The sequence below is a fragment of the Vicia villosa genome, linkage group LG2 (genome assembly GCF_029867415.1).
Source record: "Vicia villosa cultivar HV-30 ecotype Madison, WI linkage group LG2, Vvil1.0, whole genome shotgun sequence".
Lineage (NCBI taxonomy): Eukaryota > Viridiplantae > Streptophyta > Magnoliopsida > Fabales > Fabaceae > Vicia > Vicia villosa.
In genome coordinates, this window is record NC_081181.1 from 179,048,989 (window position 1) to 179,062,536 (window position 13,548).

At 32.8% G+C, this 13,548-nt stretch overlaps 1 protein-coding gene across 1 annotated transcript; it reads right to left on the reverse strand.

The window, feature by feature from the left end:
- Positions 1–8,194: 8,194 nt before the first annotated feature.
- LOC131647551 (uncharacterized) lies at positions 8,195–9,261 on the reverse strand. The gene is made up of 2 exons (XM_058917440.1): positions 9,104–9,261; positions 8,195–8,947 (listed from the first exon to the last, which is right to left on the reverse strand). Exons 1-2 carry the CDS (start codon positions 9,177–9,179, stop codon positions 8,436–8,438), a joined length of 588 nt encoding a protein of 195 aa, XP_058773423.1. The 5' UTR covers positions 9,180–9,261; the 3' UTR covers positions 8,195–8,435.
- Positions 9,262–13,548: the final 4,287 nt, after the last annotated feature.

A 13,548-nucleotide genomic window follows, 5' to 3' on the forward strand; every position in this document is an offset into this window, starting at 1 on the left:
ATGTTGTTTTTTACCAACTTTATCATCGGTACGTGGTCTGATCTCAAATGATTCTCTAGTAAACTCCCTAGCAACTTACATGGTCTGATCTCAAATGATTCTCTAGTAAACTCCCTAGCAACTTATAGAATAAAAAATAACTAATCATTGCCCATCAATGTATGACTTAAAGATTATGTGCCCTTCAAGAAATAAGGAAATACTGAGATGCTCATTTGATGCATATGCCTTGAGTCAACAAACCAAAATTGAGCTTCCTTATTTATGTACTTAAACAAATCTATCTAAATTTTACAAATAAGTTTTCCGCATCAACATGAACATCTTGTATTTTTTTTTCAAATTTAGAATTCTTGCAATGAATTTGCAACAGATTAGTTAGAATTTTAGCTACTGATTAGCTACGAATTTTCTAGGTTCAAGTATGAGGTTGACCTTAGCCATATGACATGACACTTCAGCATCTAGCCACCACATGGCATTATCACGCCAGCTGTTGTTAAAGGAAGCTGACAGGAGGGAACAAAAGTGTGGACATAAAATATTAAAAGGACCATTTTTTCAAGAAAATTTTTAGAGGGATTAAGGAAGTTTGACATATTTAGAGGAACCATAAACTTATTTAACAATATAAATATACTCTAATATACCTCATTAAATACATAAAATATCTATAAAATTTACATGTAACAAAAAATTACATAATGTTTTTATATTAATAAATTTTGAAAATACAGAAAAATATATTTAATGGAGTCTCATTAAATACATATTATATGTAATAAAAAATATATTAATAACAATATTATTATCTTTTTTAATATTTTTTTTTGAGTTAATGAATTTTTCGGCCCCTTTAAATATTTTAGAATTAGTTTTTAGTCTCTCTAATATTTTTCCTTCAAGAAATCGTTCCTTCAAATTTTTCCGTATGAATATTTGATCCCTAACATTAAATACCACTAACAGCTTCTTATGTGGCAAGACATGTGGATTAAAAAGTTTCTTCATTATATTTCCATGAATTGCAACGCGTACACTGCCCTAATTTAAAGAGGAAGCTTATTTCATTTGACCTAATTTCTTTCCCCTTTGTTCATCTTTTTCCTCCATTATGAAAATCCTATCTTCAAGGTACTTGGCAGTTTGTTTGTTTTCTTCCCTCGTTCTTATAGGTAGTTCATCTTCTTCATCCCGCGGCTCGATAACATCATGTCTTTTGCTTCGGAAAAATCGTGAGTTAGGAAATTTTATGGGTGTCAGGTTTGTATGGTCTCGTATCAATGCAAGAATGGACCAAATAAAGGTAGGTTGTTTTGGAGAAGTCCTTATTGAAGAAGTGCTTATACGCGTGATCTGTTCATATGTGATAAAGATGTTGTAGAAAAGTCTGGAACTAAAGATGTAGTTGTTACGAACACAGAGTTGGAAGTCATGGCATCTGTGGGATATATGAAGTTCTTGTATGAAGATTCAGGGAAGAAGAACAAGAACTTGAAGACCAAGTTGAAAACAGAGAACTTTCATGAAATATTGAAGATGTTTTGTCTTGTTGTGTCCTTTATGATCAATGTGTATTTTGTTATGAAATGTAGTTGTTGAACTAGGTGTGACGTAATGATAGTTTTTGATACCATCAGGGGTAAAAATGAAATAATTTTTTTTTGGGGGGATGACATGTTTAATTTGGGGAGTGGCATGTTAATTTCTTCAAGTATATAGGTTCCAAATTGGATATAGGTTAAGAAACCAAAGCACACTCTACACATTACTTATTACACCATCCTTCTTAGCTGTTTCACTTTTTCCTTTTCCAATATCACACAGACCATTTTTAGGTTGCTATTTTTCATATTTTTTCAACATGACACAGACCACATTTAGGCCGCTATTTTCATATTTTTCTAACCAGTGAAGGGTAATTTCATTACACCAAATAGATAGGATGCACATATATTCTTCAAAATGGACAATTGATTTACAAAAATACTAAAGCGATTTGTTGAAATTACTTAAATTGTTAAAAAAGTAATTTAAGATAAAACGAATTTCAGAACAACCACCTAAAAATGGAAATTATAGAATTTAAAGTAGCTATAGGTTCGTTTTAAGGACTAAAACGAACGCGAAAGTAAAATATAAGGACTAAGACAAAAAAAACTTACAGGAACGAAAATCATCATTAATTTAATGCGAAACTATGTACATTAAGAAAGATTGTATTAAAAAAAAATTAAGAGAGATTTTACAATCTTGTATCCATGCGTTTTTCTTTGGTCTGATTTTTATTCAATCAAAATAAAAATGGCTAAATTACATTTTTGGTCCCTCTATTTTGTCTGATTCACGAAATTAGTCCCCCTATTTTAAATTCAAACAGTTTTGGCCCCCTATTCTAAATTTAAACAGTTTTAGTCCCCTTCTCATCTTTTTTCAAAGAGAATCAATGATTTTTTTTTATTTTTTAACTTATATTTTTATTTACAAAGTTTAATAATAGGTTTATATACGATGATTTGTCATGTTTTACAAATAATTTGTCATTTAAAAAATGAAATGATCGTTAATTTTAAGTACAAAAGTATGAAAGGGTGACCAAAACTGTTTAAATTTAAAATATGAGGACCAAAACTGTTTAAATTTAAAATAGGGGGGCCATTTTCGTGAATCAAAGAAAATAGGGGGACAAAAATGTAATTAAGCCAATAAAAATTCAATTATTTTAAATTTAAATGTTTTTTTTTACACTTGTATTCTTAAAGTGTTAATATGTTAGACAATTTTTATAAAACATGACATAAGTTTTGTCTTTAATGATATGAATAAACTTTTTTATTTGTCAAAATAAAACACCAGATTTAAAATAAGTTAGGTTGTCGACACATGGGATATATATAGTTAATAGTTTGAGCAATTAGATTCCTTTTATTTCCAAACGAATTAACGAAAAAAGAGTGAAATACTAAGAAAATTTTATAAATTTTTTTGACCTTCCGCTTTTAACGGATTGTGATTGAGCATTTGCAAACCTTTCATGACCATTATTAATTAGTTAGGCAGGGAGGAAAATGGATGGCTTTATAAAAGTATGAGTTCTCTCATTTGATTGTTTCTTTGGTAGAATCCTCCTTTGAAATTTTAACCTAACTTGAACTATTATTGCATTTATAATGTTTCTGCATGTTACGTGTGGTGATTTGGTTATAACTTATAAGTAATCAAAAGTGATAACCCCCATAGACTTAAAACTTGAGTTTTGAAAGTGTGTTTCTCTCAAGGTCTCAAACAACCCATGTGCATGCAGAGTAACAAAAAGTGATGGTTGCTTTATATGTCAAAGTTATTAAGATAAAGTGGAAAGTACCAAAATTAAGTTAAGTACATAGGTATTTATTAACTTATTTTACAAGTTTTCAATGAAAATATTGATTAATTAATGAAAAAGTAATAAAACACCAGTTTAGATATTTTAATTGCACATTGACTAAAAATAGGCAAATGGACTAAAAAAACTAAATCAGCGCAAAAATCCTTGCCAAAGAACCTTACCACAAGCAAGACTTGCTAAATTAAGAATAGAGTCTCGCTTAACGTGCAAAGGCGGCAAAGAAGACTTCATGGCAAAGTAACTTCAAGGTTAATCAACTAGCTTGACTTAGCGTGTTTCCAAAACTCGCTTAGCGAGGTAAGGAGTTTCATGACTTCTGAGCTAACTTACTTCAAGGTGAAGGAAGAGTTTGTGTTATGAAAGGATGGGCTATGTGCTTAGTGAACTAAGGTGACAAAGACATGTTACAAATGAGTTGGTTTTTCTTAATAAAGAAGAAAGTAGACGCGCTAAGTTACATATGAGTTGACTTTTCTTAATAGAGAAGAAAGTAGACACACTAAGCATAACCTATAAATATGGGTGCCATTTATTTCAAAGGGATCTCGTCGCTAGATTTGAGTTGGTTCTCAAATAAAGTTAGTTTAAGACTACACATCAGAACAAGATAGAAAAAGAGAAGAACATTGTGGGGGGAAGCACTGCTCGAGGAATCATCGCAGGTGTTGTTTAACTTCGTTCTTGTAGGGATTAATTGTAAAGATGATAAAGACCAAATTGTGGTGAATTTATGCATGATAAAATGACACTTATTAGCTTGATTTATTGGATTCACAAGTAAAAGCCCCAACTTATGTGTACATGTTGGGTAGTTTACTCATTTACACCTCATTTTTAGGTTTGTATGCATTGGAGGAGTTTTGGACATAGACAAGCAAAGAAAAGCTTCAACATGCAATTTTGGAAAAAAAGTTGTGCTGCAGGTTGGGCTAAGACCGCTCAACCACGCTTAGAGATAATGCTGCTGGCAGGGACGAGCACACTTAGCGCAAAAATTTGTGTTTAGCGTGGTCTGCTATTTTTTGCTTTTCTATAAATAGATTCCAGCTATCATTTTGTGTCATAGACCCCAAAAACTCATCCAAGAGAGACCTAGAACACTAAGAAATTACATTTTGGAGAGAGAGAGAGAGAGAGAGAGAGAGAGAGAGAGAGAGAGAGAGAGAGAGAGAGAGAGAGAGAGAGAGAGAGAGAGAATATTAGAAAACAATAAGAGAGGGTGCATATTGAAGATCAGTAGCTGGGTTGACATCAATCGTTGGGAAATCACGATTGATGCATGTTTATCTTCATTATTCTCTTTGCATCAAACTACCATGAGTAGCTAAGTCCCTTTCTTGTTGGTATTGGATATAAGTTCATCGTAAAAGTATGTATTTTTATTGACCATTGCATTGCATACAATCTATTTATGAATCTATATCGATGTTATCTTTGTTTTACTGATAATTTATAGATTTAAATTGATATTGAGAAATACAGTTCGAATTTTGATCTAAGATGAACATCTGTTAGATTCTCAATTCTAGACATAAATTTAGTTTAACATTCACATAAACTCTGTTGTGAGCGATATGTGATGATATTGATGAATGTTTAGATTGTGTATAATTGATTGATAAATTACATATTCTATCGGTGGATGAAATTCAATCATGACAAACTCTCATCTCTCTGAAACTTTTTCTATCATTCATCTGTTTAACATTCTGTAAGTTTCCATAATCAAACATCTTGCAAACTTCTACTTAAAATAATAGTAACTATTGAACGACATTAATATCACACCAGTCCCTGTGAATACGATAAAAAACAAATGCATATTTTTGATTGCTCAACAACAATCATATGAAATGTGTCTACTTTTTCTTATGTGATGGTATCCCTGATATATACAGCAGTCCTGACCTACTCAATATTTAAGATCCATAAAGACCACTTATCAACTATCAAAGTCATTTCTCTCTTGTTTGATCCTGATTCATTATGATTATTAATCCACTTTGAACGCATTGTCTAATACTTCCTAATTGAAATATCCCTCTGTGTTAGTTCCAGATCGATTTAATCGATTTAACCTGTTTACTGTCTTAGCTCGATCTTATTCTTATGGACGGATTGAGAATTGGAGCGGACTTTATCAAATATGGATGAGAACTCAATCCAATTTACCATATACCTTGTCCTTAAACATGTTATCTGTAAAAGTGAAATATTTTAAACAAGTACAAAATGCATTTTCTATGTGTTAAGTAAGTTCCATTAGTCTAAAGTAAGATTACCACTACATTAATTAGTCTTAGATTTTTTCTTTACCCACCTCCTTATGGGGGTCGCCCCCAGCAAAATTCCCAACTTACCCCTGCTTCGGAGATTCATCTCCGAAGTTATTTTTTTTTAGATTTTTTTATATTTCGGAAATGCATCTCCGAAAACACCAAAAAATTGGTGTTTTCAGAGATGCATTTCCGAAATGCATCAAAATTCATTTATTTTTTACAATCAGGTAAGAAAACCATTACAGGACAAAAATTGTAATCAACCTGATTTAAAATTTCGAAGTGCCTTTTCTTTCCCCCCCACCACTTTCAGACGGTTACCTTCTAAGAAATGTGGTAACACTTTCCTACTTAAAAGCCTGCTCTCTCACCCATTTTTCTTCCAATCACATCCAAAATCATTTTCGATCCTTACTCTTTTCCTCTACTCACACATTCTCTCTCTCTCTCTCTCTCTCTCTCTCTCTCTCTCTCTCTCTCTCTCTCTCTCTCTCTCTCTCTCTCTCTCTCTCTCTCTCTCTTGTAACCGCTTTCATCACAATGTCTCGCCGCGGTCGAGGAAACCATCCCGAGAATTGCTGGAGTCAACCATCTCCTGCACATTCTCAACAATCATCCGTCAATGCTGCAGGATCAGGCCGTCGTTGTGGTGGCCGTGGCTCTCGCGGTGGACGTACCGCCGGTTCTTCCTCCTCCTACTCCTACATATGTTGTAGCTCTGGTTGTTCGTCCACCTGTTGCAGCGCCGTTTCTTTTTAAAAATATAGTACTCTATATATTTATATCTACTATTTAATTTTTTATATTCCGAAATAATGCAATAGTAGTAATAAAGTGGATTTTGGAAAAAATGATAAATATATCAAAGAAATGATAGTAAATATTCACCATTACAGGAGTCATTCTTATCGTTAATTAAGAACTCAAACGATCTTTGTCCTAATACGTAACAAAAATTGGGAAGCTCCACAGCCACGCGCTAATTCTATTTTGTTACTTACAGTACGTAGTACGTATTTTTATTAAAAGAATAAAAAAATCTTGTGAAATTTCGAAGTGCCCTTTTCCTTCTCCCCACCACTCTCAGACGGTTAACTTCTAAACACTTTCCTATTTAAAAGCTTATCACCCATTTTTCTTTCAAAATATCCCAAATCATTTTCGATCCTAAGTCTTTTTCTTTGCTTTAACGTTTTCTATCTCTTGTTACTGCTTTCATCACAATGTCTCGCCGCGGTGGAGGAAATCATCCCGAAAATCGCCGGAGTCAACCATCTCCTGCACATTCTCAACAATCATCCGTCAATGCTACAGGATCAGGCCGTGGTGGTGGTGGACGTGGCTTTCGCGGTGGACGTACCTCCGGTTCTTCTTCCTCTGGACATCCACATCCTCCGTCATATGCTCCGGCCCCGGTTACCTCTCCTCCGTCTGTTGTTGCAGCTCCGGTTGTTCGTCCATCTGTTTCAGCGCCGTTTATTCCATCTGTCGCAGCGCCGGTTGCTTCCTTGAGTTCGGCTCTGATTTCCATCGAGAGCCTGAGTGCCGAAGTTAAACAGAAGGCTACTCTAGAGTCGGCTCCGTCGTCTCAGAAGGCGGTTAGGTTCCCTAATCGACCTGGTTACGGTCAATTGGGAAGAAAAATTCAAGCTCGTGCTAATCATTTTCAGTTGCGAGTGGCTGATAAGGATCTACACCACTATGATGTAAGTATAGTTTGCTCATAAGTTTTTTGTTGTTGTTTATTATGTTGGTAAGTTACAATGTGGCATGGATTTCTAAAGGATCAGGACTTTCTAACCTGTTGCAGCGTCTCCTCCATCGTCTTCATCCGATTAAATAAAGCGAATCGTTCTTGTTTGTTATTTTTCTTCTGTCCAGACCTTATTTCGGAAGTGCATTTCCGAATTCCTTCAAGGGGGGGTGAATTCGGAGATGAACTTTCGAATTCACCAATTTTCTGAAAATTACCCTTATTTCGGAGATGCATCTCTGAAATCAATATTTTTCATTAAAATACTCACCTTTTCGGAGATTTATTTCCGAAAACACCTTTTTTTCCAATAAAAGTACGTTTTCGGAAATGAACTTCCGAAACAAGGAGTATTTTTGTAAATTCGCCAGAGATGACCAAGAAGGTTAGGAGGTTGGTTAAGAAATTTTCTTAGTCTTAACATGTTTTTTATAAAATCGTAACATTTCTTTTATTCACCAAAAAAATAATTGTCACAGTCTATTATTTGACAAAATAAAAAATATGCAATGACATGAGTGGTGTTTCTTGAAAATACAACTCATTTATCTTGCGTTTGATTTTTCACATGACCAAAATCAAAATAAAAATGTAGAAGACACATTAAATATTCATATAATTTTACACACACAAAATATATATTATAAATACAACTTTTATATAAAACTAATAAAGTTGATATTATATTTAAATCATTCTTTGACTTTTTTTTTTGGTAGGAATCATTCTTTGACTTTGATTATATAACAATTGCACATTATTTTTGATAGAAAGTGACATAATTATTTTGAACACAACAAAATATATTAATAAATATTCCACAACAAAAATATCAATATCATCCCTATTGTATAAGCCCAATATCGCTATTATATTTGAATCACTCGTTGATTTAGATCCTTTCAATCAATTACACACTTTATTGTATATAGCTAGATTTATTGTTGGTGAGCAGCTTCCTTATTACAAACTAGACATGACATGATTTAAGAAGCATCAAATAGATATATCATACTTAGTAGAATGGTGAGGATGTAGGTGCAGAAGCAGTGAGTTTAATGTCTTGAGGAGAAGATTGTGGAGCAGTAGCAAAGAATTGAAGAGAATGAAATGGTGGAGGTGCAACTATGCCAGAGCTTTTGATCTCAGCCATTTGTCTACGACCAGCTTGAGCTTGACATAAGTTGGGAAGAAACACACCTTCACCAGCAGCAAGGTTGAAGTATAGATCAACAATATTCGGACAACTTTTGTAACACTCAGGAGAACAAAGCTTTTGTGTGAAACTAGATTCAACAAGAGAATCAGATGAAATTCCAAATGATTTTCTGTCCAAACCACAAGATTTAATACATTCATCACTTTCAATATGATCTTTCAATTTATCAGCTTCAATCTCTGATGTCTTACATGTATATTTCTCTAAACCATTTCTCTTCACATGCTTCTCAAGCACACAACGTTTTCCTGCATGTGATACTGCAAATGCACATTTGTCTTGATTCAAATTCTCACACTCTATAACTCCTGCAATATTATTAATTAACTTATATCAGAGTACGGTGAGATAGGTTTTCTTGAATTAGTCGGTCGCAAGGCCGAATACCAAGATTTAAAAAAAAAAACTTATATCACAGTACATATTATATGAAATATATAAAGTTGAGAAATGAAGTTACTTACCAAGAGTTCCTTGAACAGCAACAAAAAATACAAGGGCAATTGTTACCAAACATCTCAAGCTAATGTTAAAGGCCATGAGTGATGATGGCTGAAGCACAACAAGACAATTGGAAATATGGTACTACTAGGAAGGAGGAATAATATTGTTGGAATATGGATTATAGCCACTTTCCAAGTGTATTTATAGACCTTTTTTTCTAATGGGGAACTTGACACGTTCTCTTGAAAGAAAATAAATACTAATATTTATTAGTTGGTTGAGATTTTAGTGTTAGTCATAATAATAAGGCAGGAAAAAAGAATGCTTCATCACCATTTAGACTCAATAATAAAGGTAAAATGCATCATGGGTTATTTAAGTTGTTTAATTATGTCATCTTACTTTCTCCTTAATTATAATATCAGTTTTTTTTATCTTCTTTTATATTTTAATAAAATTATTTTCAAAATTTAACAAGTATTACATTTATAATTTATTTATTATTATAAATTATTATTAGAAATGCATGGTGGCGAGTTCTGTTTGGTATAAGATTTTTAGTTGGTTGAATTGGATTAAGGTGTTATCTAAGAATTTGTTGACCTTTTTTCAGTTGTTCTTTGCTAGTGATAGTCTGTCTAGGATTAGAGAAGGTTATCTTTTGATTTGACATGCCGTGATTTGGTCGATTTAGAAATCTCAAAATCATATTATGTTCTCAGGCACATTGATGAATTTGAAGGATGTCAAAAACTGGAGCATTCTCTTAACTTGGAAGGTTCATGGATAACTCATGTGTTTTTTCGCTCTGACTTGAGAATCATATCTTGTATTTGAACCAATAACAATTTGAGTATCAGCATCCTCCCCTCTAAGATGTTCTTGGTGCTTTGATGGAAGTAGTTGTTCGACTTCTGCTCTTGCATAAGGGAGTTCTAGCAATGTTATTGTTTCTTGAGAAATTCTTAGGTAGACACAATCCTAAGAAATAGTTTTACACACAACCAATCATAAAATTTTAATTAATTAAAAAATAAAATTTTAATCTTCTCTCTCCTTCATAATCACAACCATCCATGAATCCAATTAAAAAAAAGTAAAATTTAAATAAATTTTAAATTTTCTCTCTCCTTCATAATGAATTGTCTTATTTCTATTGGTTATGACTAAAAAGAAGGTTTTATGTCTGTATCCATCCAAGAATTCCTTTTGTTTCTTTTTGTTTTATAGTTGGGTGTTGTGGAGTTTACATTTGTGTTGTTCGGACGGTTGATTTTTTTGGGTATTATTTTTCTGTTTGTTGATGTCTCAGTATTCCTTGTGTTTATCATAATTATTTAGTTATATTCTTTATTTTTGTTGTCCCCTTTTTATATATTATATATTTGCTTTTAAATAAAATATCATTATTTTTAAATACGGTAAATTTTGTTTAGAGTCTCGTGACATGTACACACCTATTTTAATGATTGGTATTTATTTTTTTTAATAGTTTGAGTGTCAAAATTTTACTGTGAATAAATGAGATACATGTTTGAAAGAGTGAAATATTGGTACTAATTATCATTTTATTATCTTTTTTGAGAAAATACTAGTGATTTATTTATTGAAGAATAATTGGTTGTTAGCTTTTGTGCTCATATGAATATGAATCAATATTCAACGTAATTACCGCTATCAATGGAGAGAAATCAAAATATATGCTACACCTCTCTATTGAGTCAATAACGTGTATGGAGAGGGTTCAAAGTTTTAAGATGTTTATGACTTTATGTTATAGCCACATTTTGATCTACAAACCAGGGTGCCTCAAAATCAAGTATTATTCATGGCAGTGTTAGGAAAACAATTGCGAGATTGTAATTCTGTGTTTGAAGCATGTTGCTCGAAAAAAATAAAGTCGTATTGAAATAGTTTGTTGTGTTTGTGTTGAATTTGTGTGTGTCGAATTTGTGTGTGTCGAATTGTCGAAAGAGTTGTCTTGATAGAATTTTGATTTAGGCCTACTTTTATAATTAATAGAATTATGTATTTTAGACTTTTGTATAGTTGGGTTTTACTTAGGGAGCATGCAAGTTCAATTATAAATAGGGAGTAACTTCTATTATTGTAATCACTTGAATATTGCAGTTGTAAAGAATATTCATAGTTTGTGAGTAGAGAGAAACTATGTAGATATTCATCTTCTTCGCCTATTTTGTTAAAACTTTAATCTTTCTCTTCCCAATTCATCTTTCTTTTCTTCTTCTATTAAACTACTTGCGTAGAATTATTTTGCAACTAAAGTTAGTTGAATCACTCGAGTGAAAAATAAAGAACAAGAAGAATTCAATCGAGTTATGTCTAATAAATGACATAAGAAAATTGATAAACATTCTTATTGTTTTCTTTATAATATTTATCTTGCAAAATAAGAATTATAATATCATCTATTTACGTGATTAACTATGATGCAATGCACAATACAAAGACATGCTACCTCAAACATCACATGATTGTCAAAACATTTAACTTGTAATATGTTGTTATTTGCAAATTGATTAATGAGAATATGTGATATCCATTTCTATGATAAGGTAACACTGTATATAGATAAAAGAAATGTAAAATAGTGTTTTTGAGATACTTTTAAGTAATTAAAATGGTAAATAAAATAAATAAAAAGAGTTTGGTGATCTAACAAGTTGGTATAACTTTTTACTTGTCGATAAGAATCAGTCTCGAAGTTTAGGTTTTCATGTCATGAAGTGTTCATAAATTCTATGCTAAAAAACTAAGTTTTTTCAATTGAATATTGCTTGCAAAAATAGTTTTATAAGGACTAAAAATCAATATTTTTTTTATAAGAAATAAAAGTGATAATTTTATAGGACTAAAACCATATTTAATCCTATATTTATTAATGTATACTAAATTTAAACTTTTACTAAGAATTTGCATGCTCTCCAATTTATATGGTTCAACCCTCCCTCCTTTATATAATCCAATATAATTATATTTTTCCAATTAGTTGACCTATAAAACACTCTTCCAACTAGCTGACACTTGTTGGATAAATATTATATTTTAATTCTACATCTTATTGAATTTTTGGAGAATTGTTAACAATTTTTTCTCTCCAATTTTTTCCAGAAAATAGGTGAATTCGGAAGTGCATTTCCGAATTCACCCCCCTTGGAAGAATTCAGAAATGTACTTCAGAAATAAGGTCTGGACAGAAGAAAAATAACAAACAACAACGATTCGATTTATTTAACGGTTGAAGATTACATCGATTACGTTACATAAGATTAAAGTTACATATTGTTAAACACGGGTAGGTGAGGATGAGTCAACATTTTGATAACGTCGGCCCCCGATCTTTGAAGTTTCGCATCCAACTCGATCGGACCCTTCGAAGAAAATCGGTCGAAAGTTATCCACAAAACCGTCAAATCTTCGTCGTTCTTGATCTCAAAAGGTGTGAACTCAACGTCTCCGTCGTCGTTAAGCGATGGCGAACGGTACTCGAGCTTGACAACCTTTCGATTTTCTGGATATTGCAATAGCGTGTTGAGCGACGTTATCAAGTCCGCAAACGGCGTGTCGCGCGAGAAGCATAATTGAAACGGCATCGGGTAGCCGCTGGTGAAGTAGACGAATGCTAGGTGGGGGTAGGTTTGTGTCATTTGTGCTTTGTGGAATGAAGAGTATGAAGAAGAGTGTGTTGTATTTATAGACTTATTGGAGCAATAATGGCCCGACAAATCTTATCCTGCATTTAGTGGATGTTTCGGAAATGAACTTTCGAAACTGGTCTGAAAACATGTATATTTCGGAAGTTCATTTCCGAATTATGCAGAAACAGAGGCAAATTTCAAATTTTGTGCATTGCATTCTGTTTTGTGTTACCAATACCAAAAGCATTCAAAATAGGCATAAAATAGGTAATGACAACATAAAACATACTTATATTATATATGTATTGAATCAGTTCGATTTTACATGGTAAACAACAATACATACAAAAAGGACACACACCGGTCATTACAAACAAAAAACGGCTCGGTAAAAACTAAAATTCGCTGAACCAATCGGTGGCGCCTAAATCTAAAATAGGTATGTTCTTCGACTGCTCTCTATTTTGCGCACGCTCTTAGCTCATCATTTCTTCAAACTCCGCCATTCTTGAAACGAAAGGATCCGGCCAAGTCTCCGCCTCATTTGAATGATGTGTCGTCCATTGACAAAAAGTAGCCGGTATAGGACACCCCGGTTTCAAAAAGACTTGCACAAAGTGCCGCGATCTTAGATACCTGATGCATATGATGCGGTTAGACGCGTCCAATGGCGGTTGACTATGAAGTGGAAAGAATGTCTCACATAGTCCAAATCTCGTCAAATCGACACACACCCGATCATATGCACTTGCTATTAGATGGCCCATATCGGGGAATGACATCCACTTCGAAACCGGAGCGATACC